Source organism: Lepus europaeus, chromosome 18, assembly GCF_033115175.1.
Source record: "Lepus europaeus isolate LE1 chromosome 18, mLepTim1.pri, whole genome shotgun sequence".
NCBI lineage: Eukaryota > Metazoa > Chordata > Mammalia > Lagomorpha > Leporidae > Lepus > Lepus europaeus.
Window position 1 is genome coordinate 32,111,532 of NC_084844.1, and position 26,526 is coordinate 32,138,057.

General features: G+C 51.5%; 1 protein-coding gene across 4 annotated transcripts in view; it reads right to left on the bottom strand.

Annotated features, from left to right (window-relative positions):
• Positions 1-426: 426 nt before the first annotated feature.
• Positions 427-26,526, bottom strand: part of C18H17orf67 (chromosome 18 C17orf67 homolog) — a 29,199-nt gene continuing 3,099 nt past the window's right edge. The window contains exons 3-8 of one of the 4 annotated variants that reach the window (XM_062216415.1): positions 25,704-25,956; positions 24,065-24,257; positions 21,460-21,569; positions 20,127-20,230; positions 3,678-3,753; positions 427-844 (exon numbers count right to left, since the gene is read on the bottom strand). In XM_062216415.1, the coding sequence (XP_062072399.1) occupies positions 798-844; positions 3,678-3,753; positions 20,127-20,230; positions 21,460-21,569; positions 24,065-24,138 (411 nt within the window). In that variant the 5' untranslated portion in view covers positions 24,139-24,257; positions 25,704-25,956 and the 3' untranslated portion in view covers positions 427-797. Of the gene's footprint in view, positions 845-3,617; positions 3,754-20,126; positions 20,231-21,459; positions 21,570-22,436; positions 22,574-24,064; positions 24,258-25,703; positions 25,957-26,526 lie in introns of those variants that run through there. The other 3 variants (XM_062216414.1, XM_062216416.1, XM_062216417.1) reach the window with 3 other exon arrangements.

Genomic DNA, 26,526 nt, shown 5'->3' on the forward strand with positions numbered 1-26,526 from the left:
TCCCTACACAAGCCTACCCAGCCTCCCTTGGCACAGGCCCTGTTCTGTGGCCCGGGTGCATAGGCATCCCTCCCCTTACCTTATCTTGAGGATTCCAAATTCTCCTTTCCCTCAAGCCATGCTGCCCACCTCCCCTTGCTCTCTGAACTTCTGCTTGTGTTGGTCCCTGACTGTCCAATCCCTGCCTATGGGTGGTTGGATATAAGAGTTGTGCAAAAAATGTTGCCTTTGCCAGTGGCATTGAGTTATAACCCTATCTTCAGAGGTGGCCTTTGCACAAAGGAGCTGGGTGCTGGTGTTTTCTTCCATTTGTGTATTCAAAGAAAAGTAAGATTTAGGAAGCTGGATTTACAAAGATAAATAAGGGAAGGAAATCTTGGCATCTCTTCTTGCAGGGGGATGAAAGAAGACACCACAGAAAGCAGGTTTGACATCAGCATTTATTAGGACAGAGACAGAAAGAGAAAAATACTTGACCATAAACTCAATGGCCCCACGTGATGTGCCTCATTGCAGGGAAGTCATGGCCAGGCAGCTGCCCTGGCTCCCGGTCCAGAGATTCCAGCTCTGTCAGTCCCAGGGAAGAATCTGTCTGCCCAGCCTGATGAGTCAGCAGGAGATGTTTGAGGGCAATGGGAGCCACACTTAAAGCTATTAATTGCAAAGATTCATGCAGGTTAGTCTATTGAAGCGGCATATATATTTGCCATCCCCAAGGCAAGCTTTGGCACACCCAACAGTTCACAAGGTCTGCAGAAATCCATCTCCACAGTTTGCAAACAAATGAAAGGAGAAGTTTATCCTGTTTTGGCATTGTCCAGGCCATTGCCTATCATGATGCTTGCTGGAAAAGAACAAGAAAAAAATGTTAAGGTGATTATGCGGAGGGGGGGGGGTTGATGGTGATGACATGGGGGTGATGATAGTGATGATGGTAATGACAACAGTGGTGGTGGTGGAAGTGATGATCTTGGTGGGGATGGTGATGATGGTCCTGTTGACAGGGAAGGTAGAGGTGGTGGTAATGATGATGGGGTGGTGATGATGATGGGGGGGATAGTGATGATGGTAATGGTAATGACAACAGCGGTGGTGGTGGTGGAGGGGCGATGATAGGTGGATGAGAGTGGGCATGGGAATGATGGCGGCAATGATAAGGATGATGATAAAGTGATGATGGCGATGATAGTGATGATGATGTTGATAAAAAAAGGAAGAAGACAGGAGAGGAGGAGGAGGCTAAGGCGAAGGAAACAGCCATCCACCTGTCCCTTCCTGAGCAATTCCTGTGTCTATGCCAGGCAACGCTATTTTCCACGCACTGACCTCTTCCATCTCCAGGACAGCGATGGCATTACTACCCTCATTTTGCAGATAAGGAAGCTGAGACATTTTTCCCAAGGTGGTTCAGCCAGTGAATGGGGGAGTCAGTACCCGAAGGCTCTCTGACCCCAAGTTCCAGGTGGACGCAGCCCACCAGCTACTGCTTCCTGGGCACTGTGCAAGGGGGACCTTCCTAGCCAGAGGCCTCCACGGATCCCTGCCTCACCAACACTGCTTTTTCCTGCCTGGAGGAAAGCCCTCCCATTTATAGAGGTACTCATTAGGCCTCATCCTCCATGGACATAATTTTTTTGTTGTTAATTTGAGAGACAAGGAGACAGAGAGAGATCTTTCCATTGGTTCACTCCCCAAATGCCCACAACAGCAGGGGCTGTGTCAGGCCAAACACAGGAGCTGGAACTCAACCTGGATCTCCCACATGCATGGCAGGGACCCAGGTACTTGAGCGAACACCTGCTGCCTCCCAGAGTACACAGGAACTGGAAGGTAGAATTGGGAATCGAGCCAGGACTCGGATGCTGGCACTCCCACACAGGACACAGTGTCCCAACAGGCACCTCAACCATTAGGCCAAATGCCTACCCCTCCATAGCCATTGCCATCACTCCAATTTACCCACATAGAAATGGGGAGCCAGAGAGGTCAGGCTACTTGCTGAAGGCCACAGGGTTGGGACCCAGGAAGTCAAACTCAGCTCTGGCCAGTTCCAGAGTCTGAGCGTGTAATCCCTGCACGGTTCCGTCTTCTGGAAGAAGATGTATGATGGTTTCCAGTGCTGGAAGGGACACGCCCTGGGTGCAGGGCAGGCAGCAGCCTGGGGATCAGGAAACGGAGCCAGAACAGAGTGGAAGGGGGACGTCAGCCCGGCTGCCAGCCCTCCCTGCAGCTGAGCAGCACCCTGTGTGTGACAGCTGCTCACGGGGATTCCATTCCACACCTAGGATCAGGCCGTCAGTCAGAGAGAAGGGGCGGGATGTGGAGAGGGCAGGGACTGATACCCAGCATGAGTTAGTGGCTCCGTGGGGCTCAGTCAGCTCCTCACCAGAGTTAAAATGCACGCCTTCCAATGACACCAGGACATGAGGAGGGTTCAGCGAGAGGGTTTATGTGATGGCCCCCTGAAAATTACAGTGATAAGCTAAAGGGCGGGTCCCTGTGCCCATTCACAGTAGCAGAAAACAAACAACAATGTGAGATTTCTCTTAACCACGGACGATCATCCTGTCCTGCTCGGTCCTGCTCTACAGAGGAAGAATGAACTTCGCTGGCTTTGACCTCTGAAGTATTTTTGCTACCTTAAGTAATAAGATTTAGGAAGCTGGGGCCGGCACTGTGGCGCAGCAGGTTAAAGCCCTGGCCTGAAGCGCCGGAACTCCATATGGGCGCTGGTTCTAGTCCCGGCTGCTCCTCTTCTGATCCAGCTCTCTGCTATGGCCTGGGAAAGCAGTAGAAGATGGTCCAAGTCTTTGGGTCCCTGCACCCATGTGCAAGACCTGGAAGAAGCTCCTGGCTCCTAATTTCAGATCGGCGCAGCTCCGGCTGTTGCGGCCATCTGGGGAGTGAACCAGTGGATGGAAGACCTCTCTCTCTGTCTCTCCCTCTCTGTAACTCTGTCTTTAAAATAAATAAAATAAATCTTTGGAAAAAAAAAAAGATTTAGGAAGCTGGAAAGGAGATGAGGACGGACAGGAAGAAGCAAGCAGCCCATCTAGGAACAGAGGTGCGGAGCTGGGGTGTGTGGGGTATGCTGGGAATGCTGGGAACGCTGGGCAGGCCCTGGCAGGTGGGCTGGGGGAGAAGGCCCAGGGGGAGAGCGATGGCGGGGAGAGGGCGGGCAGACTGCCAGTGGGAGAGCTGTGGGAAGGCAGTGAGGAGCAGGAGCGAGACGCAGGAGAGAAGCTGCCAATCCTGGTGATGCTGTGATGATCACAGTGAATGTCAAGATCGAGCCCACAGGTGCTGACCCCACCTGGGGAGAGACCCATGCCTCAGCAGGCCACCCTTCTCCAGGCAGGACAGATTCCAGAATGATCTCTGCTGGAGGGCAAAGGAGTCACGTCCTAGTGACTCCGCAGTCTCCCCGATGAGCCCTCGGAGCTCCTCTTAACCTGGCTCCTGCCCGTCTCCCCTGCATCACTCTCGACACCCCAGCCCACAAGCAGCCAGCCGGCTGGTCTCCCTGACACCGTGTTCTGGCAGGTCTCCCAGCCCGTGCACATGCCACCCTCAGCAATCTCCCTCCGACAGAAGGCCCCCGGGACACAGGGACGTACCAGGCTGGGCCCGAGCCCCCTACACGGGGTGGACCCGATTCCTGTCACAGTGGGGCTTACAGTGTGGGTTCAGCCAGTGCTCCAGGAACTGCTCTTCAGCACGATGCTCCAGGGCCAGCAGGTGCAGCATGTACTCCTGTGGAAACAGACCCACATTGAATGAACACGAACAGGGGGCTCTCGCCAGGGACAGCTGGGCAGCGCATGTGCGTGCTGTGGCTCTGCTGCCTCGGACAGGGCGCAGCCAGCAGGAGGCAGTGCAGGAGCAGAGACGGGGAGGAAAAGCCAACAGTCACGCCCACACCTCTGTGGGAAAGGCCAACCAGGCCCATGGTTTCACCCCAGATGGCTGCAACGATGCGCTGATCTGAAGTCAGAAGCCAGGAGCTTTTTCCTGGTTTCCCATGCTGGTGCAGGGGCCCAAGAACTTGGGCCACCTTCTACTGCTTTCCCAGACCATAACAGAGAGCTGGATTGAAAGAGAAGCAGCCAGGATTCAAACTGGCGCCCATATGGAATGCCAGTGCCACAGGCAGAGAATTAACCTACTCTACCACAGTGGTGGCCCCAAAAACATCTTTTTTAAAAGGCAAGGGGTAATCAGAAGAAAGCTAGAGTGGCTACACTAAGTCCAAACAAGATGACTTTAAAACAAAACAAAAAAAATTAGTAGAGGGCCAGCACTACAGCATAGTGGGTAGAGGCATCACCTGTAATGCCAGCATCCCATATCAGTTTGAGTCCCAGCTGCTCCACTTCTGATCCAGCTCTCTCTAATGGCCCGGGAAAAGCAGTAGAAAATGGCCCAAGTATTTGGGCCTCTGCACCCACATGGGAGACCCGGATGAAGCTCCTGGCTTCGGCATGGCCCTGTGCAGGCTGTTGCATCTCTCTGGGGATTGAATCAGCAGGTGGAAGATCTCTCTCTCTCTCTCTCTCTCTCTCTCTCTCTCTCTAACTCTGCCTTTCAAATAAATAAATCTTCAAAAACATTAGTAGTTATAGAGAAAAGTTTGTAAAAACATTCTGGCCAGCCATTCCTCAACATGTTAAACATGGAGTTAGCACTTGGACGCCTGGCAAGTGAACTCTGGGCTGCACACCCGAGAGAAGCGAGAATGGACATCCACGCACAAGCGAGAACCCGGATGCTCCCAGCAGCACTCCTCTCGTCAGTGAAACACAGAAACGGGCCAGCGCCGTGGCTTAACAGGCTGATCCTCCGCCTTGTGGCGCCGGCACACCAGGTTCTAGTCCTGGTTGGGGCGCCGGATTCTATCCCGGTTGCCCCTCTTCCAGGCCAGTTCTCTGCTATGGCCCGGGAAGGCAGTGGAGGATGGCCCAAGTGCTTGGGCCCTACACCCGCATGGGAGACCAGGAGAAGCACCTGGCTCCTGGCCTCGGATCAGCGAGATGCACCGGCCACAGCGGCCATTGGAGGGTGAACCAACGGCAAAAAGGAAGACCTTTCTCTCTGTCTCTCTTTCTCACTATCCACTCTGCCTGTCAAAAAAAAAAAAAAGAAACACAGAAACAACCCGAAGGTCCACTAACAGAGGGATGGAGAAGGAAAGCATGGTGCCTGCACACCGCGGAGGACGAGGCGAGAGTAAAATCCTGGCACGTGGTGCCACCTCCCAGACAACCTTGAAATCATGACTCCCAGGGAAGCAAATCAGACACAAAGACCCGCGCGCTGTATACTCCATCTCTGTGAAAGAAAGACATGAAACAGCCCTGTATGGCGACACCTCCTTAACAGGATGCGGACCCTGGCCCTGCCCTGCCCGCCTCTCCCCTGCACCTGCATCTCCCTAACAAGACGCAGACCCTGGCCCTGCCCTGCCTGCCTCTCCCCTGCACCTGCACCTCCTCAGGCACTCAGCTCTGCACACAGAGTCTCACCGTCTTCCTCACCCTCAAACTCATCATAAGACTGAGCACCAGGACTTGAGTCCATCTCCTGAAGAGTTCTCAAATGTTCTCCCCTCCACTTCTGCCATTTTTGTTTGTTTTTTCAAAGCAGAGAGACAGAGAGATCTTCCATCTGCTGGTTCACTCTTCAAAGCTGGGCCAGGCCGAAGTTGGGAGCCATCATCCTCTGCTCTCCAGGGTGCCCATCAGAAGGACGCTGGGGTCCCAAGTGGAGCCAGGACTGGAATCCAGGCCCTCAATCTCCAGGGAGCCCAGGCTGAGGCCAGCCGATCAGATAGCTAGAGAACAGGTAAGCTGTGTGGTCCCCAGAGTCAGCCTCCAGGTGCCCAGAGCAGGGTGGAGGGAGGACTGGGGCTGGTGGAGAGAGCCAGCGTCAGCCAGGATGAGAGGTGACGCTGCACTGCTGCCAAAAGAAGGGCACAGAGAGTTCCACTTGTTCACAGCCTGCCCTCAACCCCCACGGACGCCACCTGCAGCCTGCAGACAGGCCTTCTCCAAACGTGGTGCCGAGGCTGCGAAATTTCTGTATACCATCACGCACTGGGTCACCACAACGAGTCATGCACGAGCAGGGGCGTTTAGCTTAGCAGCTGAGACATCTGCATCCGAAATGGGAGAATCTGGGTTCAGTTCTGGCTCCGGCTCCTGACTCCAGCTTCCTGCTCGCGTGCATCCTGGGAAGTAGCAGTGAGGGCTCAAGTGACTGGGCTCCTGCCACCCACGTGGGAGACCCAGCTTCAACGGCCAGCCTGCCCTGAGCATTGCAGGCATTTAGGGAATGAACCAACAAATAGAACCCACCCCCAATAAATAAATATTTTTAAATGATGCATACAACAGAATGATTAATCTACAAAACGCTTCGTAAATAAAATAATGCACCAGCTCTCTTGTCTTCATCAGTGACGGAAGTCTCTTCCTTCTCTCTCCACCTCGTTTCTCTGTCTGTTGGTGCAATATCTGCCCCATGAGCTCAACCCAGACTGCCTGGGGTGGTTCATCACACAGCCACCCACGGCATTACAGAGCTAGCGAAGCCAGAAGCTTCCACGTGCGCCCCTTCCCTACCCCTACCCTCACCATGGATGCCCCTGAACCCTTCTTCCCCCAGCCCTGCCACGGTCTCTGCCCCACCTCCCTGCCTCATCCTCCACTCGACTCTTCTCCTTCCTCTCATGGGGTTTTCAGTTTGCTTTGTTTTAATAGACCATATTTTTTTAGAGCACTTTGAGGTTCCCAGCAAAACTGAGCAGAAGTACAGGCAGTTCTCATATAGCCGCTTCCCGCACCACACACCCACAGCCTGCCTTCCATCAACATCCCCCACCAGCGCGGCTCATCTGTTGCAACTGATGAGCCTCCGCTGACACATCAGTGTCACCCAAAGGCGACAGCAGACATGCGTGCTCTCTCATGGTGGTGTACATCCCATGGCTTTGGCCAAAAACAGGTGGACCTGCATCTGCCAGGTCAGCATCACACAGCCTGGATTGTGCTGCCCTAAATTCCACTTTGTTCTGTCTCTTCATTGGCCTAACACCTTGCCACTACTTTTGGCTGTCCCTAGCATTCTTCCTTTTCCAGAATATCCTATAGTTGGAATGGTACAGTATGCAGCCTTTTCAGATTGGCTTCACACACTTAGTAATATGCATTTACGGGGGCTGGTGCTGTGGCATAGCAGGTGAAGCCGCTGCCTGCAGTGCTGGCATCCCACATGGGCTCCGGTTTGAGTCCCGGCTACTCCACTTCCGATCCAGCTCTCTGCTATGGCCTAGGAAAGCAGTAGAAGATGGCCCAAGTCCTTGGGCCCCTGCACCCACATGAGAGACCCAGATAGGCCCAGTTCCGGACATTGTGGTCAATTGGGGAGTGAAGCAGCAGATGGAAGACCTCTCTCTCTCTCTGTCTCTGCCTCTCCTTCTCCATCCGTGTAAGTCTTCCAAATAAATAAATCTTTCAAATAAAAACATGCATTTACATTTCCTCCATGTCTTTTCTTGGCTTGAATGCTCATTGCCTTTTAGTGCTGCATAACAAATACCCCATTGTCTGCAAGCACCAAGCTTATTTATCTGTTTTAACTCCTAAAGGATATCTCTGTTGCTTCCAAGTGTTTGCAATTATGAATAGAGCTGTGTTATACATCCGTGTGCAGGTTTTTGCATGGACATATGTTGATACCAAAGAGTGAGATTGGTAAATCTCGTGGCAGGAGGATGCCTGGCTTTGTAAGAAGCTGCCAAACTGGCTCTCAAAGCAGCCGCAGTTTGCATTCCCAGCAGCTACGAACGAGCCTTCCTGTGGCTCTACATCCTCACCAGCACTTCTCGCTGTCACTGCTCTGGATTTTGGTCACCCTCACAGGTTTTAATCCTGCTTCTCCCTCCCAATGACAAATGACACTGAGAGTCTTTTCACATGCTTATCTCATCTCATCTCTGATGAGATTTCCATTCAGGTTTTTTCCAGGGTGGGTTTCACACAAGAAAAATGAAAATGGCTTCAAAAATTTCTGGGGAGAGTAAGTATTGTGGTGCAGTGAGTTAAGCCTCTGCCTACAGTGCCGGCATCCCATATGGGTGAGTCTTGGCTACACTGCTTCTGATCCAGCTCCCTGTTAATGTGCCAGGCAAAGCAGTAGAAGATGTCCCAAGTGCTTGGGACCCTGCACTCACATGAGAGACCTGGAAGAAGCTCCTGGCTTTGGCCTTGCCCAGCCCAGCCTGTTGTGGCCTTCTGGGGAGTGAACCAACAGATAGGAGATCTCTCTCTTTCTCTCTCTCTCTCTCTCTCTCTCTCTCTCTTTCTCTCCTTCTGTAACTCAGTCAAATAAATCAACAAATCTTTCTTTAAAATTATTTTGGCATCTATCAATATCATTAAAATCTTAAATCATGGAAACCTCCCACAGCAGGGATAAAGCTTTAACAAAGAGTACAGTTTGGAACTTTAGGTTGTGGAGTTTCCAGAATGTTCTCCAGGACTGTGCACTCTGTATTCATACGGTCCTTTGAAAGACCACGCCAGGAATGAGGCATGACGTGCCCGACTTCACTGCAGACGGTTTTCTTCCCCCCAGAACCCATGCAGTTTGGCTTTGTTTTGGTCATCGTTGCTTTCATGGAACTCATCAAAATACGCCCCACGTCCCAGCAAGGAGCCTCTGGGGTGGCAGGGAGAACGGTAGACAGAGAGGGCTCCTTGTGGGACCAACGATGAGTCCCCAGCGGTGAATTTGGGACTAAATCCCTGCCCTGGCCAGAGCCTCTTTGGGCAGCGTGCAGCCCTATAAACAAGGAACAAGCCCCTAGCACACAGCTGCACTTGTTCAACCACTACGTGGACGTGGCCCAGCGGACACCCACCTGACCTTCTCCACGCCTGCCTGTTTGCCAGGAAGTGTGGTGTAGAAGCAAAGAGGCCTGAGTCTCCTTCAAATCCTGATCCTGCCAAGGCGGCTTTCCCTCCCCTGCCTCAATAGGTCCATCTGAAAGATGGGTGTAACACAGACATTGACTTCACCAGGTCAGTGACATTACGTGAGATGAGACAACTAAATCTCTGTGCCCGAGAGGGAGCCTGCAGTTGTCCCTCCAGACTCGTCCTCTCCCTCTCTCTCCTGGTCCTGTGACCTGGATGAATGGTAACCACAGAGCCCCTTCTCCTGTGGCTGCCTGTCAGTTTCTTTAAGATTGAAGGAATTACAGAGAGAGGGGGAGAAAAGGAGAAAGGGAGAGTGGGAAAATGGGGGAGAGCGAGACAGAGATCTTCCATCTGCTGGTTCATTCCCCAGATGGCCACAACAGCCAAGGCTGGGCCAGGCTAAAGCCAGGAGCCAGGAGCTTCATCTGGGCCTCCCATGAGGGTACAGGGGCACAAACACTTGGGCCATCTTCTGCTGCTTTTCTAAGGCTATTAGCAGGGAGCTGGATTGGAAGTGAAGCAGCCAGGACACGAACTGGTGCCCATATGGAATGCTGGCTTCACAGGTGGCAGCTTAACCCACTACACCACAACGCCAGCCCCTCCAGTGCGGGAGGGACTGGGGGCCAGGAGGAGGTGGAGGCCAGGGTATTTATTCCCCCTGGTTCTGTCCTGAGGGTCCCAGCAGGTTGGAATACCCAGTTCCTGAAGGCCACGGCTCCTAGGGTGCCAGCTTTGCTGTTCCGGGAGCCATGCCCTTCCCTTATTCCTCCTGCCCTAGGGGTGGTTAGCCTGGCACCTTTAGCATTTCTGGGTTCACCCAAATCCTGCCTGTGCCTCTGTAACAAGCCTCTTGTGAGCCCCCCTTCAGGAATCCAGCGGGACTCCACTGCTAAAGGAGCTTGGGAGACCACTGCTAGCATCCAGCCAGTGTGAGCTGCTATTTGGTTATCACTCACATAAGAGAGAAACGCTCCAAGGACATTTTGAGCATCTTTCTGCAGAAAAGACTCTTGGAATAACAGCCCAGAGCAGCATTCCGCAATATGTGGCCTGTGCTCCCCACGGGGGCCTGGGAGGTCACTAAGTGTTTGTAGAGCAGTATTATTTTTAGAATAATACTCAGACATGATTTGCCTTCCTGCTGCACTGGCATTTGCACTGATGTGCCAAAGCAACGGTGGGTACGACCGGCGCCTGCACAGGGAGGTGGGCAGCCGGACCCGTCTGTTCTGGCCATCCCTGACTCCCTCGCCACCACACACGCAGAGTCACGGAAGTAAAGAGCAAGCATTCAGAAAATGGCTCGGTTTCCCTGCAGAAGCGGTAACAAGCGACCTCTTGGGGCGTTTGCAGGCAGCTCTTGTGTGACAGAGAGCAAGGAAGAGCACCCGTGTTCTGCGGGTGCCAAGGACTGAGCTGTGTGGGTTGGGCAGACATCTCTCGAATGGGCCAAGTGACCCTGTCACCTCAAAGAAAATGATTGTGGGGGCTGGCGTTGTGACACAGTGGGGTAAGCTGCCGCTCGTGATGCCGGCACCCCATCTTGGAATACCAGCTGGAGTCCCGGCTGCTCCACTCCCGATCCAGCTCCCTGCTAATGCACCTGGGAAGGCAGCAGAAGGTGGCCCAAGCGCTTGGGCTCCTGCTACCCATCAGGGAGACCTAGATGGAGCTCCTGGCTCCTGGCTCTCTCTCTGTGTCTCTTACTCTTTCTCTTTCACTCTGCCTTTCAAATAAATAAATAAATCTTTCTTTGAAAAAAAAGAAAGAAACTGACAGTAGTTGTTGCTACATGATGAAATTTGAGCTTTCAGGGGGAAATTGGAAATTGAGAAAATGTCTATCTGCTACCGTGACACCAACAGCTTCTCAACACTTAAAGCCCTGCCAATGAGGTCGCCGGAGAGACGGCAGAATGTCGCCACTGGCGTACAGCACCTTCCATGATCAGTGCTCATTTGCAGCCTTACTCACTTAGCCAGTGCCCCTCTAAGCCAAATGTCCAGTTGGGTTTTTTGATGGCAGTGACCAAGGTATCCCTAGTACGTGGCTTAGCAGTGGGCCCACCGTAGGACTCCAGTAAGACTCACTGGGAACTGTTCAGCTGAGCGAACGGATCATTGAAGTGCCGGTCCCTTCTCCCTAATCTTCCCAAATCCCCCTCGGGAAGTTCCTTGACCGTGTCAGCCGGTTCATTATAACGGCTCAGGCCAAACGCACATAAAAAACATCAAAAAGTCATATATATTTCACACTGCTAAACAGCAGCTGAAATCATCGCTGAAGAAAAACAAGCAGAACAGACACACACGGAGAACAAGAAAGAAACCAGCCCCGGTTTCCATGACATTTCACTATTTATTTAAAATGTTAGGAAAATGAATATGCCACAAAGGCCTAGAAGTCATCATTAGTCAAAGATGAAAAGCCAGGCTGTAAATCTGCGGCAAACCACAAATTCAACAATTGCATTGGCTGGGTCAGCAGTGACCCCGCATTGATGATAATCTCAAATGTTCCTGGACTTAGAAAGAGGGGCAAATGGAAAATAAGCCTTAATTCCTTTAGATTCCTTTCTTCAAGGGAGGAAAAAAAAACTGAAGCAAAACAAAAACCAATATCTCTGTTCCGTGTCCAATGCCAACCGAAATGATTTCAGTAAATAACTTCCTGGTAATTAGGGAAATAATCCCTTATTATGGCCTGGGAGTGGTGTGATAATGAAATTAAATATCTACCGGAACCTGATCTAAGCTGAGTATCACCAAGCGGACACTTAATCTATTAAGGAAGGAACTTTCCCAAGAAAGCCAATTCCTTCCTGCGGCTTTCGCATGGAACTAAAGATCCATCGACATTTGGAGGAGCTGCCGTGCTCATCAGAGAGGGGAAGGTGGTCACAGGGGCAGGAGGCTGGCTCGGAACGTAGCTGCTCTGCAGACGCTGAGGGCTCTGCCCCAGAGGGAGCAGCCGGGTGCTGCGTGGGCTGACATCACAGTGGCTCTGGGCTGGTCCCCATGAGATGCTGAGGGTGCTGGAGTCGCCATGTGCATTTATCAAGGGTTCCACATTCGACAAAGACGACTCACAATAAGGCTACTATGATTTATATTTGCCCAACCAGAACATTCCTGAAAGGAACACGGGCCAGAATGGAAAGTTTCCTAGGAAGGCGTAGTCCCAGGGTACACAAGCACTTACGAATCCAATCACAAAAGACATAATTTAAGCTTGAATGTCATCTTTTTAAAGAATTTCCATGGTTCATCCCAGCACTTGGCAAACCATTTCCTCCCTAAAATTTAGGAAGAGTGGGAGAAATTTAATGAGTGTAAGTGAGGCAATAGAAAATATTTCTTTGAAATAACCTCCAGGTCCTACAACAAAGTTATGGCTCACAAAACTTCTCCCCTGGAGAGAGAAGCAAGGAAGGAAATGTTAGTGAGTATCATGAGCATTTAGCAAATGCCAATCCGGTGCTTGGTGCTAGGCACCCAGGAGTGAAATCCAAATACTCCCCCACCACAAGCGATGTAGAACAGTCTCGGAGGAGGCACGGGAAAAGGTCAACCAGAGCCATCTTGGGCTGCAGGATGTTGTGATTCACTGGGGAGGAAACAGAGACATCGGAAGGCCTCTCGAGACAGACATCAGCCAGGGCGAGTCTCGATGCGCACACAGGAGCTCACCACATAGGACAAAGGCAGGTGCCCTGAAAGAACTTGAAACACGCCACCGTTTCACCTAATTTGCCTATCCTTGGGGATGTTGGAAGCCAGCAAATGGTATTAGAGCATCCACACCGAACTGTAGAAGCCAGCCTTTATTTCAACTCCCTCCTCACTGCACCTGTTCCTCCAGCCCCAGTAACAGACAACTGGGCTTGCATTTAAGGCATCCTAAGCAGGTTCCCAGCCAGTTTACCTTAAAACTTCTACTAGAACAGTCTCTCGGAGGTAGGAACATCAGTTATTAACACTGTTTGGGGGGGGGGGGGTTCGGCACTGTTTGGTACTAGCGCTGTTTGGTGGGTAAAGTCACCACCTGTAGTGCCAGCATCCCATATGGGTGTCGGTTCAAGTCTGGGCTGCCCCACTTCTGATCCAGCTCTCTGCTATGGCCTGAGAGCAACGAAAGATGGCCCAAGTCCTTGGGCCCCTGCATCTGCATGGGAGACCCAGAGGAAGCTCCTGGCTCCTGGCTTCGGATTAGCACAGCTCCAGCCATTGTGGCCATCTGGGGAGTGACCCAGCGGATGGAAGACCTCTCTCTGTCTCTGTCTCTCTCTCTCTCTGCCTCTCTTTTTCTCTCTGTGTGTAACTCTGATGTTCAAATAAATATATAATTCTTTAAAAAAAATACTGTTTGGGAATGCAACTTGATAGTGTAACCTAAAAACCTTAAAAATATTCATTATCTTTAGACACACTGATTTATTTTCTGAGAATATACCCACAGCAAGACTATTCCCTACAACAACTTAAAATATGAAAAGCACTTTGTGCACAAAAATGTTCTGAGTGCTGTTTATAAGAAAATTATTGGGTGGGGGGTATGTTTGGCCTAGCGGTTAGGATGCTGGGTTGGGGCGTTCATGTCCCATATCAGAGTGCCTGGGTTCAAGTCCCAGTTCCACTCCTAATTCCAGCTAATCTGTTAGGGCGGGAGGCATTACCCTGGGAGGCAGCAGGTGATGGCTCAGGTGGTCCCTACCACCCATGTGGGAGACCCAGATGAAGTTCCAGCCTGGCCCAGCCCCAGTTGTTGTGGGCATTGTGAATCAATAGATGATCTCTTTTCTCTCTCTCTCTCTCTCCCTCTCTCTCTCTATCCCCCTCTCTCTTTCTCTCTCTCCCTCTCCCTTTCAAGTAAAATAAATTAAGTTTAAAAAAATTTTTTTAAAAACAACAACTATGAGAGGCTAAGAATACTGCAAAGGAGCCCTCCCAGCAGGAGCCCTGACATGGGCCGGGAACACTGGAAATCCCGTGAGCCGAGCACTCAGGGCAGGCAGAGAGACCACCTGTGTCGACAGCAGGGCCTGAGCCCAGCCCCTCCACAGTCCTGGAGGGCCGGGGCCTTGTGAAGGCGCAGGGCCCCTGAGGGAGGTGTGGGAAGGAGCAGGGGGCCCGCCTGTCTGAAGGGCTCCCAGGCCACACCCACACAGCCTGCAGGGAGCACATTTTACATAGCAGGAGCTTAGACACCACCCCCCCACCCTGAAAACCAACAGGAGCGCACTCCACACTGGGAGACACTCCGGCATACTCTGCCAAACACAAATCCAGCCTTTCTCACTCAGCCCTCTGCTCATCACTTTGTCCCTAAGCAGAGTTTTCTGTCCCCATCAGAATCCCTGGGGCTTTGTGAGACCCACGAGGCCTCTGCTGTGATGGGGCAGCAAGTCCATTCACCTGACGCCCACCTGTCTCCACGTGGGTGTCCCCAGGCCAGCTCCATCCCCCGGTGAGCGCCCACCCCATTCCTGGGAGGCCTTAGAACCCTGCTCTCCAACATCTCTGAGGATCGGGGACCAAGAGCTTCCTGAATCGGTCTCGTCACCGGTTTCTCCACCAAAGCAGCTCCCAGATGACCTTCCGTTTGTCAGCCGCCATCAGCCCACACAACAGGCCAGCTCCAAAGAGCCTGAACACCAGGTTGCTGTGTAGAGATGTTTCCTAGGTTTGAACGGCAGAGGGCATGCACAGCTCAGAGCAGAAAACAACTTCTATCTCAAGGTCAAGTGCTTCCTGCTACAGGGAATTTTGCACTGGTGTAGCCTCTGCAGGCCCTCTCGCTCGCTCACTCTCTCTCTCTCTGAGCCCTGTTCTCATCTTGTCCCCATACACTGGGTCTTTCATCCTGTCCTTCCTGGTGACCTCCATATATTCAAAATCCCTTCCCCTTTCTTACCCACGCCATCTGCCCCCCTCTTGATCTCCATCTCCAGCTCCTCCATCGAGGGCTCCCACAAGGTGCTCACGCTCCTTGTGGGGGGGAGGGGGGTTGGCCCTCCACACAACAGAGAGGCACAGCAGTGATCTCTTCTGTTGTGCTCTCCAGCAAAATGTCAGGAAACAGCAGCCGTCGCAACCAATCGGCAGGATCTACATCCAACAGCCACATCCCTTGTGTGCACCAGCATGGCTGCTCTGAACGTGTTTCCAAGATGCCTGCATTTCCACAGCAGCCAACACTGGCCCATGTTGAAGAGGGCAACTGTCAAGAATACATATATCTATATATTAAAATTTGTTTTTCATTTGAAAGGCAGAGATAGAAGGAGAGAGAAATCTTCTATCTGCTAGTTTGTTCCCGGCTGGGCCAAGCCGAAGCCAGGAGCCAGGAGCTCCTTCCAAGTCTCCTATGTGTTCTCCCACAACAGTGCAGGGGCCCAAGGACTTGAGTCATCTTCTGCTGCTTTCCCATGTGCATTAGCAGGGAGCTGGATTGGCAGTGGAGCAGCTGGGACTTGAACCAGATGCCGATATGGGATGCCAGCACTGCAGGCAGAGGCTTGACCTCCTAAGCCATAGTGTCAGGCCCCATGTGTCAATTATAAACTGCTTCACAGATCTCTGTGGGGAGAGATAACAGCAAATTTTTGAACTTGCTTTCATGTTGAGTTAACGCCTCCCCAAAGCACGGTGCATTGGCCCTCACCAGTGACCTCTCGAAAGGGTTTGCTTTTGCACAGTCCCTGAGAAGGGAGAAGCCAAATCAAATAACCTCGCCTGTCAGCCCTCGGTAACTTAGAGTTGGTAGTGAGCACACGAGTCCCAGGGCTCAGTTCCCAAGGGCACACACATTCCCCAAAAATCACAAACTCCACTCATCTGCCTACGTCCACCTGCTTTTCTTTCGGACACCATGGCAAGGAGGTGCAACCACACATCCAAAAATGCCACTTCCCATTTCCCACGGAGGGCAGCGTCTGGAAACCAGCATTTAGCAGGCTCCGTGTCCTGATAGACAACCCTGTGAACCAGATTCAGTCACAGCATTCCCCCTGCTATGATCCCTGAGTGCTTCCCTGCTGTGTCAGCCCAAGGACCTGCCAGCCTGTTCCAGGACAACCTTCCACTGGCCATCTCCCTCACTCCAGATAGCCCAGGTACTCAGGTCAAGGTCAAGGGTGGGAGCCAGACCTTCTGCAAAGCCTTTTCCAAAACACACACCCTCACATACACACACTCTTAGACACACAATGTTGGCAATCTCAAACACACAGGGTGATGCACCCATCCCGCCCTGCTCCCTGGCAAAGGGGCTGCCCGTAAGCAGATGGCTCCTGGCCTATGTTAGGAAAGAGGCAGGTGCAAGGTGGCCTTGGCTGAAGGGGAAGTGTCCTTCTCCAGGAATCAAGGGTCCTGAAACGCTTAGCTCCTTCATTCCTGCACTGAGGAGATGCGAGCCCGTGGGGAAGCCCTTGACCTCTGCAGGCCACAGGTCCAGCCGCACAGCCCCTCACGATGTACTGACCAATCCGCGGCTCCCATATCTTATGCTCAGACTCAACTGGGAGTGCACGGCTGGGATGATCTGGATGGTCAGCTGCAAAGAATAAATCACCTCTTCTCCCACATCAGCCTTGCTATTATTAATTTTGCTTTAAGTAAATCCATAAAAAGGAAAAGAAAACAATGAGACCCAAGGCGGGTGGGGAGCACAGGTGACCCAGTGCATCCTGGGTGCTGACTTTCTACTTCCTACTCCAGAGGCCTTAAATAAACCACCTGGCTCCTCCCCCAGGTAGGTGCCCTGCTGCCTGTAGCTCTTCCTCCAGCTGCGACACCAGGAAATCTGTGTCACCCTCAAAGCCCTATCCAGAATCCTGGAATATGAGACCTGGAATGAAACTTCTAGTCCAGATTCTGGGCCAAATACTGCATTTTATAAACGAGAAACTTGACTCCAAAGTAGGAAGTAGAGTCCACACTCGTTGGTGATACAATATTGACGTGAATTGCCCAGGGTCGAACGTTCTGCCCACCTCACCTCCACCCCTTCCACTGCCTGAGAACTCCTCAGGCCTCAAACCTCAGCTGGGTGGACACCTCCTCTAGGAAGCCTTCCCAGCCTCCCTCTTCCTTTCAGTAAGAGTTCAAGGCCCTCATCTCCTGTTAGAGCCCAGCGGCCCTAGTCCCAGATGTTCTCATTAGAGGACTTGAGACCTGCTGGCACACGCCGCCTCCATCTTCTCCAGCAGGCACCTGAGATAAAGGAGGGATGCCTAGCTCATCTTCCATCCTCGGTCTCTGGGGCTTGGCGGGGCACGGTCAATGTAAAATTTACTTAAGTGCACATCTTGTCCTGCAGCCTGCACCTGACACTCACTCACGTGCCCTCTGTCTAAACAGTGGATTCTTACTCTCCATGACATTGGTTCAACATCAAACTGTTGTCAAAATGCCTTGGAGTTCCCAGCGAAACCACAGGAGCTGGTATCACACGTGGCTGAATTCCCCCAGAAGGCCTTGCCCAGTGGGTCTCAGCCCCAGCTGCACCTCGGTAACCAGTAGGGAGCTTTAACTGTGTCCCCCTCCCCAACCTTAACACACACACACACACACACACCCCGGCCACTCCTCTAGGAATGGGACCCCAGGCACCAGATTCTCCAGGTGGTTCCACCAGGACAGAAGGCCTGAGGATTTTGGACAGTGGAGTCAAATGTCTGGGGGAGGGACATGCCGAGCTGGGGTGCATCCGGGGCTGGCTGGGAGATGGTGCTGGGACCGCAGGAGGATTCTAAGGCAGGAAGGAGTCATAGAGGAGTTAGATCAGGCAAGGCCAAGGCACCTAAGTAGAGCAGGCAGTGGTTAGATCTGTACAGATGAGCCAAACAAATGAGAAAAGGGCCAGGCATTCAGTAAAACTATGGAGCTGTGAGCCAGTGGAAGGTTGTCGAGGACTAAGGGAGGTGAGGACCATGAGCTGGGAGAAGCAGTTCTTGGGGGGTAGGTTCTGAGCAGGAAAAGGACCACTCGCAGCAGAGCTCCAGGGCACAAGTCAGCAGAGTGACAATTGGCAGGGTAGCAGGTGCTGGAAGGGGCCTGGAGGCAGCAGGCTGGGCCACAGTGGTACAAACCCTCCGTTAGTCCACAATCCAAGTTCAAAGCAGCCAGGTGCTGGCAGAGGAACTGTCAAGGGGCCGATGCTGGAGAGCCTGTCTCCCAGCACCTGCAGCAGGTGTACCCTCCTCGGAGGCCCTTTACCCAGGTTTCTCCAGCCTCCCTGGCTCCCGGGCCCCTGCAGACATCACAAGAAAATCCATCTGGAGGGACCCCCAGTGCCCCTCTCTCCAGGCACGTTCTTCCCCATCCTCCTGTGCTCACAGAAAACCCTCCCTCACCCCACCACCCACCTCTTCCCTCTATCCTGTCTGCATCCCCTGCCAGCCCCCCGTGTCCGCCTCTGAGTGTGGCTGTCCTCTGACTTCACCCCTGGGTCTCTGCTCTTTTCATTGCTTCCTAGGCCACCTGCCCAAAGCCCGGATCTGTACTCCCTTGTTTGAAAAGTCCTTTACTTGTGCAGGAATGAACGCGAGACAAAGTCCAGGGTTCTCAGATCCTTTGGGATGCCAGCCTGACCGATCTCCCAGACTCCTCCCCCTGCACCCGGATATTCTGGGCCACTTATTATTTCTTCTGCCAAAATATCACAAGCCACACCCACTCAACAGCCTGAAGTCCTTGACATTTTAAGTCACTCTGGAGCACAGCCATGAGCTCATCTCCACCAGGGTCTGAGCAGAAACCCAGGGGATGCACCTGCACAGCCTCAGCACCTCGCCTGGCCCCTGCTATGGCAACTCTCCGAGGTGGCGTTAGCATTGGCTGAGCTCTGCCCTAAGGGCTCTGCTCTGTGCTACCTTATCGTGCCTTTCATGAAGTACTTACTTTACGTTATTGTTTATAATATATCATGATAATATAAGTAATAATACTTATTATCCCTATGTCACAAATGAGAATACAGAGTTTCAGAATACAATGAAACATCCCTAAGGTAACACAATTAGAAAATGAGGAGATTCAGACCCAATCTGACCCTACAGCCAGTACTCACATCAGTGAGAAATATCACATTCTTAATAAGAGCCCCTTGAAATTTTTTATTTGTTTTTTTCATTTTATTTGAAAGGTAGAGAGAGATCTTCCAGCTGCTGGTTCACTCTCCCATCAAGCAGGGCTGGGCCAGACCAAAGCCAGGATCCCAGAACTCCATCTGGGTCTCCCACATGGGTGGCAGGGACTCAAGTCCTTCAGCCATCATCTGCTGCCTCCCAGGGGCATTATTAACAGGGAGCTAAATCAGAAGCAGAGGAGCCGGGACTTGAACCCGACACTCCAACAGTTGTCCCAAGCAGCAACTTAAGCTGTGCCAAATGCCTGCCCTTAGTAAGAGCCTTTTCAATGACATAAACAAAGTGCGTGATTCTTCATGGAGTGGAAGTAAATGAGGATGAGCCAGTGCCCCCTAAGGAGGCACAAGGAGGGAGACCTCCCCAGACATCCCGACTCAGCTGGATCACTGCTCCTCACCTCCACCTACGTGGGGTCAAAGCACTCAAAAGTCTGGACCGCTCCAGCCACAGGAGGAGCAGAGCCGGCTTTGAACCAAGTCCAGGCCTGGCATGCCAGGGTCTACAGTGTCCAGGAGACTTGCAAGCAAAGGCAGGAGGGGGTTCCCTGGTTCAGAAAGACCAGGAAGGTGGTCACCAGGGACCCACAGGGCAGAGCTGATGCCAAAGAGGGCCGCAATGGTGGCCGAACCTCACAGGCTGTGGGGAACCAGCTGCTGTTGGCCAAGGATGCTGGCCCAGCCTGTCGGGGCCCGGCGGGGGAGGGAGAAGACGGGAGTTGGCAACGGCTGAAGGGACAGCGCCCAGCAGCAGCTCATGATGACCCTTAGCAGCGTGCTCAGCATCCGGGGACACAGCCAATGACTGTTCACAACAGGTGGATGTGCAGGTAGTTTGCATGTTTCTTGCACCTGAAACTTTAACCCACCTTCCCCACCCCACCCCCAACTAGCAACCCTCGCTGGGACCAGCGCCTCCCTGGCTTAGCTTCCCACCAAACCCGCATTCAAACGATCATGATCGCGTTTCCTCCAGGACCCCCAGGGCCGGGCACTCACGCGCATGGGCTCGTCACGGAAGCCGGCTTTGCGGGGCCACTCCTGCCTCCGGGATCTCAGGAGCTGCTTCGCCTGCTTTTCCGTCAGGAGCAGCGGGGAGGCCTCTGAAAGAGTTGGTGCAGGGTCCTTCAGGGCTTGCTGGCCGGGGGCAGGTCCGCGGGTCCACGCCCTCCTCCCCTCCCCCCGACCCCAGCCAGGACAAAGGTTGCGCAGGCTCAACCTGGGCTAAAACAAAGCCCTTCTCGACCAAGGGCCTGGCCCAGAAAGCATGGGATTCTGGGCGGCTCTGCAAGGAATTTCAGTGGCTTCTCATCGAGTGAAGCCCGAGAGAAAGCTGCAGAACTGAAACCCATTTACCTCCTGCAATGCCCTGCTCCTTGCAAAGCGAGGGTTAACTGAACGAATTCGCTCCAGCCTAATTTCTGCAGGTCTCTAGTCTGCTTCCCATCCCCTGCTTTTGCCTGAGGAAGGCTTTTTTTTTTAAATCCTCAACAGACAAAATCAAGTTTAGAGCTGTTGAAAGCTGCCCATGACAATAAGATTGTGCCAAACTTGACCACCAGATGTAGCTCCTCAAACAAGGTAGTATGCTAATACAACTGTACTGCTTTGATAATCACCCATTCCAACTGTGAAAGATGTCATAACACAAGTATATCAGATCTGGGGGATCTCATGAGCTCTAAACAAAGGGATGAGGGTACTTCAAAAAGTTCACGGAAAAACAGAATGAAAAGCCAAGTCTATATAGCTGCCATAATGTATTTATGTCAGGATGTCTAAAAGATCTTAAATGTTCTCACTGCAGAGAAATAATAAGTATTTGAAAGTATTTGAATTCCTTTGCCTTCATGGCACAATGCATGCCTCTATGGAGACATCACATGTTACTCTAAATTTTTTTTTTAAAAAGCCTATTTTTGGTGCAAAAAAAGTTTCGGAATTTGTGAAGAACAGGGTCTTCAAAAAGTTCCTGGAAAATGCATATTATGAAAAGACTATGCATGGATTTCAGAAATTTTTGCACCAAAAGAAACTTATCTTTTAAACATCATTTTCCACAAAAGTCCCTTTGTATGTTTGAAAATTTTATCAGCATTTTTAAGAACTAGTGCTCAATTACCTTTACGAATTTTTTTAAAAATAACTTATCTCTAATGATAGCAGTTCTAGAAGCCTGCTCTAGGAACAGAAAAGGAAAAAAAAAATCACTGAAATATCTATGTACATTATACACTATTTGAAATGAAAAAAAAAAAATACGACATATAGAGTACCAGCCTGGTTCACCACGCCAGCATGGAACCAGGCTGGGTTGGGAGCGGGCGCTCACCTGAGCAGAAAATCAGCCCGGTGATGAGGAGGAGCAGAAACATCTTCATCCTGCACAGCGTCCTGTGTCCGCGGTCGCTGAGTGAGTCCTCCCAGCTCGGGTGCACCAGCCTATTTGAAGGAGGCACGGCAGGCTCAGGGCCAGCGCGTGCTTCCTCCAGGAGGACTCCGGGGTGATGCTGAGTGGATCTGACTAGGAGCTCCAGTAATGACCGCCAAAATATTTCCCTCCGAATTCCTGTGAATTTCCATCCTGAGGAAGGACATTATCCTCCAAGACATTTTTTTAAAAACATATTTTCTTGAGAGTTTTTTTTTTTTTAATCCTCAATACCCTAAATCAAGTGTAGAATTGTTGAAAGCTACTCAGGGACAATGAGACGGCTGAGCCCAATCCCCAGATAGAGCTCCTCGAGGAAGGTGTTATAGTAATAAAATGGTGTTGCTTTGATGATCACAAACATGAACTCTAACAGTCATTTCATTTCAACACAGCGTAGGAGGACCGACCTGCTCCATTGACAGTCATCTCTTATGTTTGCTTACTTTATGACACTTTAACGAAGCCCCTTCACCCATCTGATCCGAGCCTCCCGATAATCTCAGAGGGAGGCACAGAAATCAGCAAGGAGCGTGATGAAAGAGAAAAAACTTTTTATTTTTCTCAGCTGACTTAGGGAGCGAGGAAAACCAGAGTTTAAACTGTGGCTTCTGCTCTTGCCGGCAACGCAACCTCAGGCGAGCCGCTGACCCTTGTGGAACTTCAGCTTTGTCCCCTGTGAGAAGGGAGCCTCGTGGCAGCCGGTCCTACCCACCAGAGCCACCTCCACTCCACAAACAAGCAAAGTGCTGGGCCAGAGCCTCCTCCACCTCCTGCCGCGCCCCGCGCAGCAGGCCCCTGGCAGCCTCCACCCAGACGGAAAACCGGAAGGTATGTGGCCCGTACTTGGATAAAATTCTCTAATCAAAGAAACTGACCTGGTGTTCCTCTGGCCGCTTCGCCAGCTCAGAAGAAAACAAGACTGGGGCCGGGGTTTGTGCTAATGTAGTGTAGCTGATACCAACTCTAGATGTTCTGTCCACGGCCCCACGGTGTGGGAACAAAGATACTTTGAGCAGACTGTAAACAAGGGGGAAAAAATCATGCTTTGTGAGCAAAGGTGCCCCCAGTATGAATTTGCTCAGAACTTGGTGTCTGATTTCACGTACTCTGTGGCTGTGAATAGCCTTCTGTTGTCCTGTAGTTTTTGTTTTTGTTTTGTTTTTGTTTTTGTTTTTGACAGGCAGAGTTAGACAGTGAGAGAGAGAGACAGAGAGAAAGGTCTTCCTTCCATTGGTTCACCCCCCAAATGGCCGCCACAGCTGGTGCGCTGTACCGATCCGAAGCCAGGAGCCAGGTGCAGAGCTCAAGGACTTGGGCCATCCTCCACTGCAATCCCGGGCCACAGCAGAGAGCTGGACTGGAAGAGGAGCAACCGAGACAGGATCCAGCACCCCAACCGGGACTAGAACCCGGTGTGCCGGTGCCACAGGCGGAGGATTAGCCTAGTGAGCTGCAGCACCGGCCCTGTAGTTTTTAATAACCAAGGAATTTGGGGAGCATTACTTTGGGGATGCATCTTTGTCACATTAAACACCTTGTGGTTCACTAGAATACTATTTTGTTATATCAAATAAACATTTTCCATGGATGAGAAAAAAAAAAAAAAACCCTGTACCCAGCTAGCATTGGCTAAGGTGTCCAATGTTCCAGTGTAAATATGCGATCAAAGCTTTTTTTTTAATTTAGTAACTTTTATCTATATCAGCACTGTCCAATAAAGACAAAGTAGCGATGGAGGTTTGGCGCAGCAGTTAGAACAGCGGCTAGGACGCCTGCATCTCCTAGCAGAGCGCTACTCTGCTTCTCCTCCAGCTTCCTGCTGATGCACACCCTGGGAGGGGCAGCAGATGACGCCTCAAGCAGTCAGGTCCTTGCCATTCTCATGGGAGACACAGATTGAGTTCAGGGCTCCTGGCTTCAGCCTGGCCCAGCCCCGGCTGCTGCAGGCATTTGGAGCATGAACCAGCAGATGGCGGATCTCTCTCTCTATCTCTCTGTCTCTTTGCCTTTCAAATAAAATGAAAATACATGATAAAGAAAAAAATTTTGAAAACATAAGGTGAGCCAAAGTTGCAAGACACATACATAGTTGAAGTTTTTCCAGTAGCCACATTTTTTTTAAAAGTTAAAATTTTTCATATACTTATTGTAGTTATTTGAGAGACAGAGCATCTCTCTATTGGTGCCCGCAAACAGCCAGGGCTGGGAATTCAACCCAGGTCTCCCACAAAGGTGGCAGGAAGTCAACGATATGAGCCCCACCGGCTGCCTCTCAGTGTGCACAGCAGCAGGAAGCTGGGGTCAGGAACCAGAGGTAGGAGTCCAGCCCAGGCACTCTGATGTGGGATACAGGTGTCTGAACCGCCAGGCTAACCACCTGCTCCCTACTCTATGTCACTGAACACAATGAAATGCCCACAGGTTAGCTCAACCTGCAATCAACACAAGCAAATGATTAACCCTCTCTTTTTGTAAAGCCCTCAGAATCTGCTGTGCCTTTTACCTTCGCAGGGTCCCAGAGCTCAGAGCCGCAGGTGGCTGGTGCCTGCCAGGTGGACAGCGGGGGTCCAGAGCCATCCCCGCCCTGAGTCCACGCCTCCGTTACCGTCCACGCAGCTTCCTGCTCCAGGCTCCTGCCCCGTCTCCCAGCTTCCCTTCCCTTTGCTTCGATCCATTCTGCCTGCAGCAGCAATGATCTTTGTAAAACAGAAACAGGAAACACAAGTTGGGCCTTGTTCTTTCCCTGCTTAAGAACCTTCATTATTTTCCCACCGGACTCAGAACAACAGCCGAGTCCCTGCCACGTACTACCAACCCTGGGTCATCTGAGCCGACGGCTCTCTCCAGCCACCCCCTAAGGTCATTGCAAACCAGCTGCACACAACTACTTTCACCTTCACAAGCTTGTTCCCACCTCAGGACCTTTGTACATGCTCCTTTTTTATAAAAAGTTTTATTTATTTATTTGAAAGGCAGAGTTACAGAGAGGCAGAGGCAGAGAGAAAGAGAGAGAGAGAGAAGGGGTGGGTGGGCAGGTCTTCCATCCACTGGCTCACTCCCCAAATGGTCACAATGGGCAGAGCTGAACTGATCCAAAGCCAGGAGCTTCTTCCAGGTCTCCCACATGGGTGCAGGGGCCCAAGCACTTGGGCCATCTTCTACTGCTTTCCCAGGCCATAGCAGAGAGCTGGATCAGAAGTGGAGCAGCTGGGACTCGAACCAGTGCCCATATGGGATGCTGGCACTGCAGGTGGCAGCTTTATCCATTATGCCACAGTGCCAGCCTCTGCACATGCTTTTTTAATCCTACATCCTTCTCATTCTTCAGTTTTCAATTTGAAATTTCTGCTGCTCAGACCAGCCTTCCCTTACCATCCTACTTATAAGTTCCCTATCCCACCACCATCACTATCCATGTCACAGCTCTTTACTTTTTAACAATCTAGCTCCTCTGCTGGACTGTAAACTCTAAGTATGCTCACATGACCTTTACAATTTTTAAAAAAGCACAGGGGACCTATGGAGGTGACACTGGAGAGACTCAGAGTCTCGATTATACCCTGGGTTGCAGGTGCCAAGTCTCAGGTGGTGGAAAGGGTCCTTCAGGTGTGATACCAGCAAGGCCACTCAATGTCCTCCACCTTGGCCTCTGGAAATATTGTCCCAAAACTGCAGAGGTTGGGGTCAGAGTCTATAGGAAGATAGAGAGGTGGCCGGTGCTGTGAAATAGCAGATAAAGCTGCCACCCCACCTGCGACACCAGCATCCCAAATGGATACCAGTTCAAGTCCCGGCTGCTCTACTTCTGATCCAGCTCCCTGCTGATGTACCTGGGAAAGCAACAGAAGATGGATCAGAAGTCCTTGGGCCCCTGCATCCATGCGGGAAACCTGAATGAAACTCTTGGCTCTTGGCTTTGGCCTGGCCCAGTCCCGGCCAGTGTGGCTGTTTGGGGAGTGAACCAGAGGATGAAAGATCTCTGTCTCTCCTTCTCTATCTGTAACTTTGCCTTTCAAATAAGTAAAATAAAACTTCTTAAAAAAAAAGGATGGAGAGCAAGTGTTACCTGTTGGGGAGAACTCTCTTCTACCTGCTACCCCCAGTTCCATTGAAAGCCACAGCCAAGTAACTAGGTGAGTCACCTGGATGCTCTGCGGAAGGTGCGATTCCCAACAAATCCACAAGGTGGCAGAGTAGAGAGCAGAACTGGGTCAGCCAAGGTCATGGGAAAGAAACTCCAGGCCAGGAACCTAACTCTTGAAGAAGCTGCCAGGCGTCCCAGGGACTCCGCCGGAGGTGGAGAGAGACGATGCGGTAGTGCTCGAGAGCACGTCCCTGCTATGTTAACTGACGTCTTCATCAGACAGTGAGGCCTGAGAAAGCTAGGTTGCCAATCTGACATTTGAGAAAGGAAGAATGATGGCACACATAGTCACAGCACTCTAACATAACCAATATCTCCATTTTTGTGAGTTTCCCATCTCTTTTTCAATGGGATTCGCAAAGGGCACGGATATTTGAGGATCACTGATAGAGCCAACACTATGGAGTTCCCAGTGTTATAGATATGGTGTCCAGTCTGGGGGTGGCTTGTTATACAGCAGGACCCAGATCACAGCTAACTGATGCAGGGGGTTTTAATTGGATGGGAAGTGTGTCCAAATCAGGTGCTACCAGGCCTAAGACAAAAATAGGGCCGTGCCAGAATATTCACACAAAAGGCAACATATAGCTACTGCTCCTGTGTGGGCAGTGTGGTGTGATGGTTAGGAGGGTGGCTATCGAAGCACAGGACTCGACAGGCCTGGGCTCGAATCCTGGCTCTGCAACTTACTACCTGTGTGACTTCAGCATATTTCTTAACTTTCCAAGTCATTGTTTTCTCATTTATTCCAAACATGTTAATAGTCTTTCCTCCTAAGGCTGTTCTATGACTTAAAAGAGACAGTGCATCAGGGCTGGGAA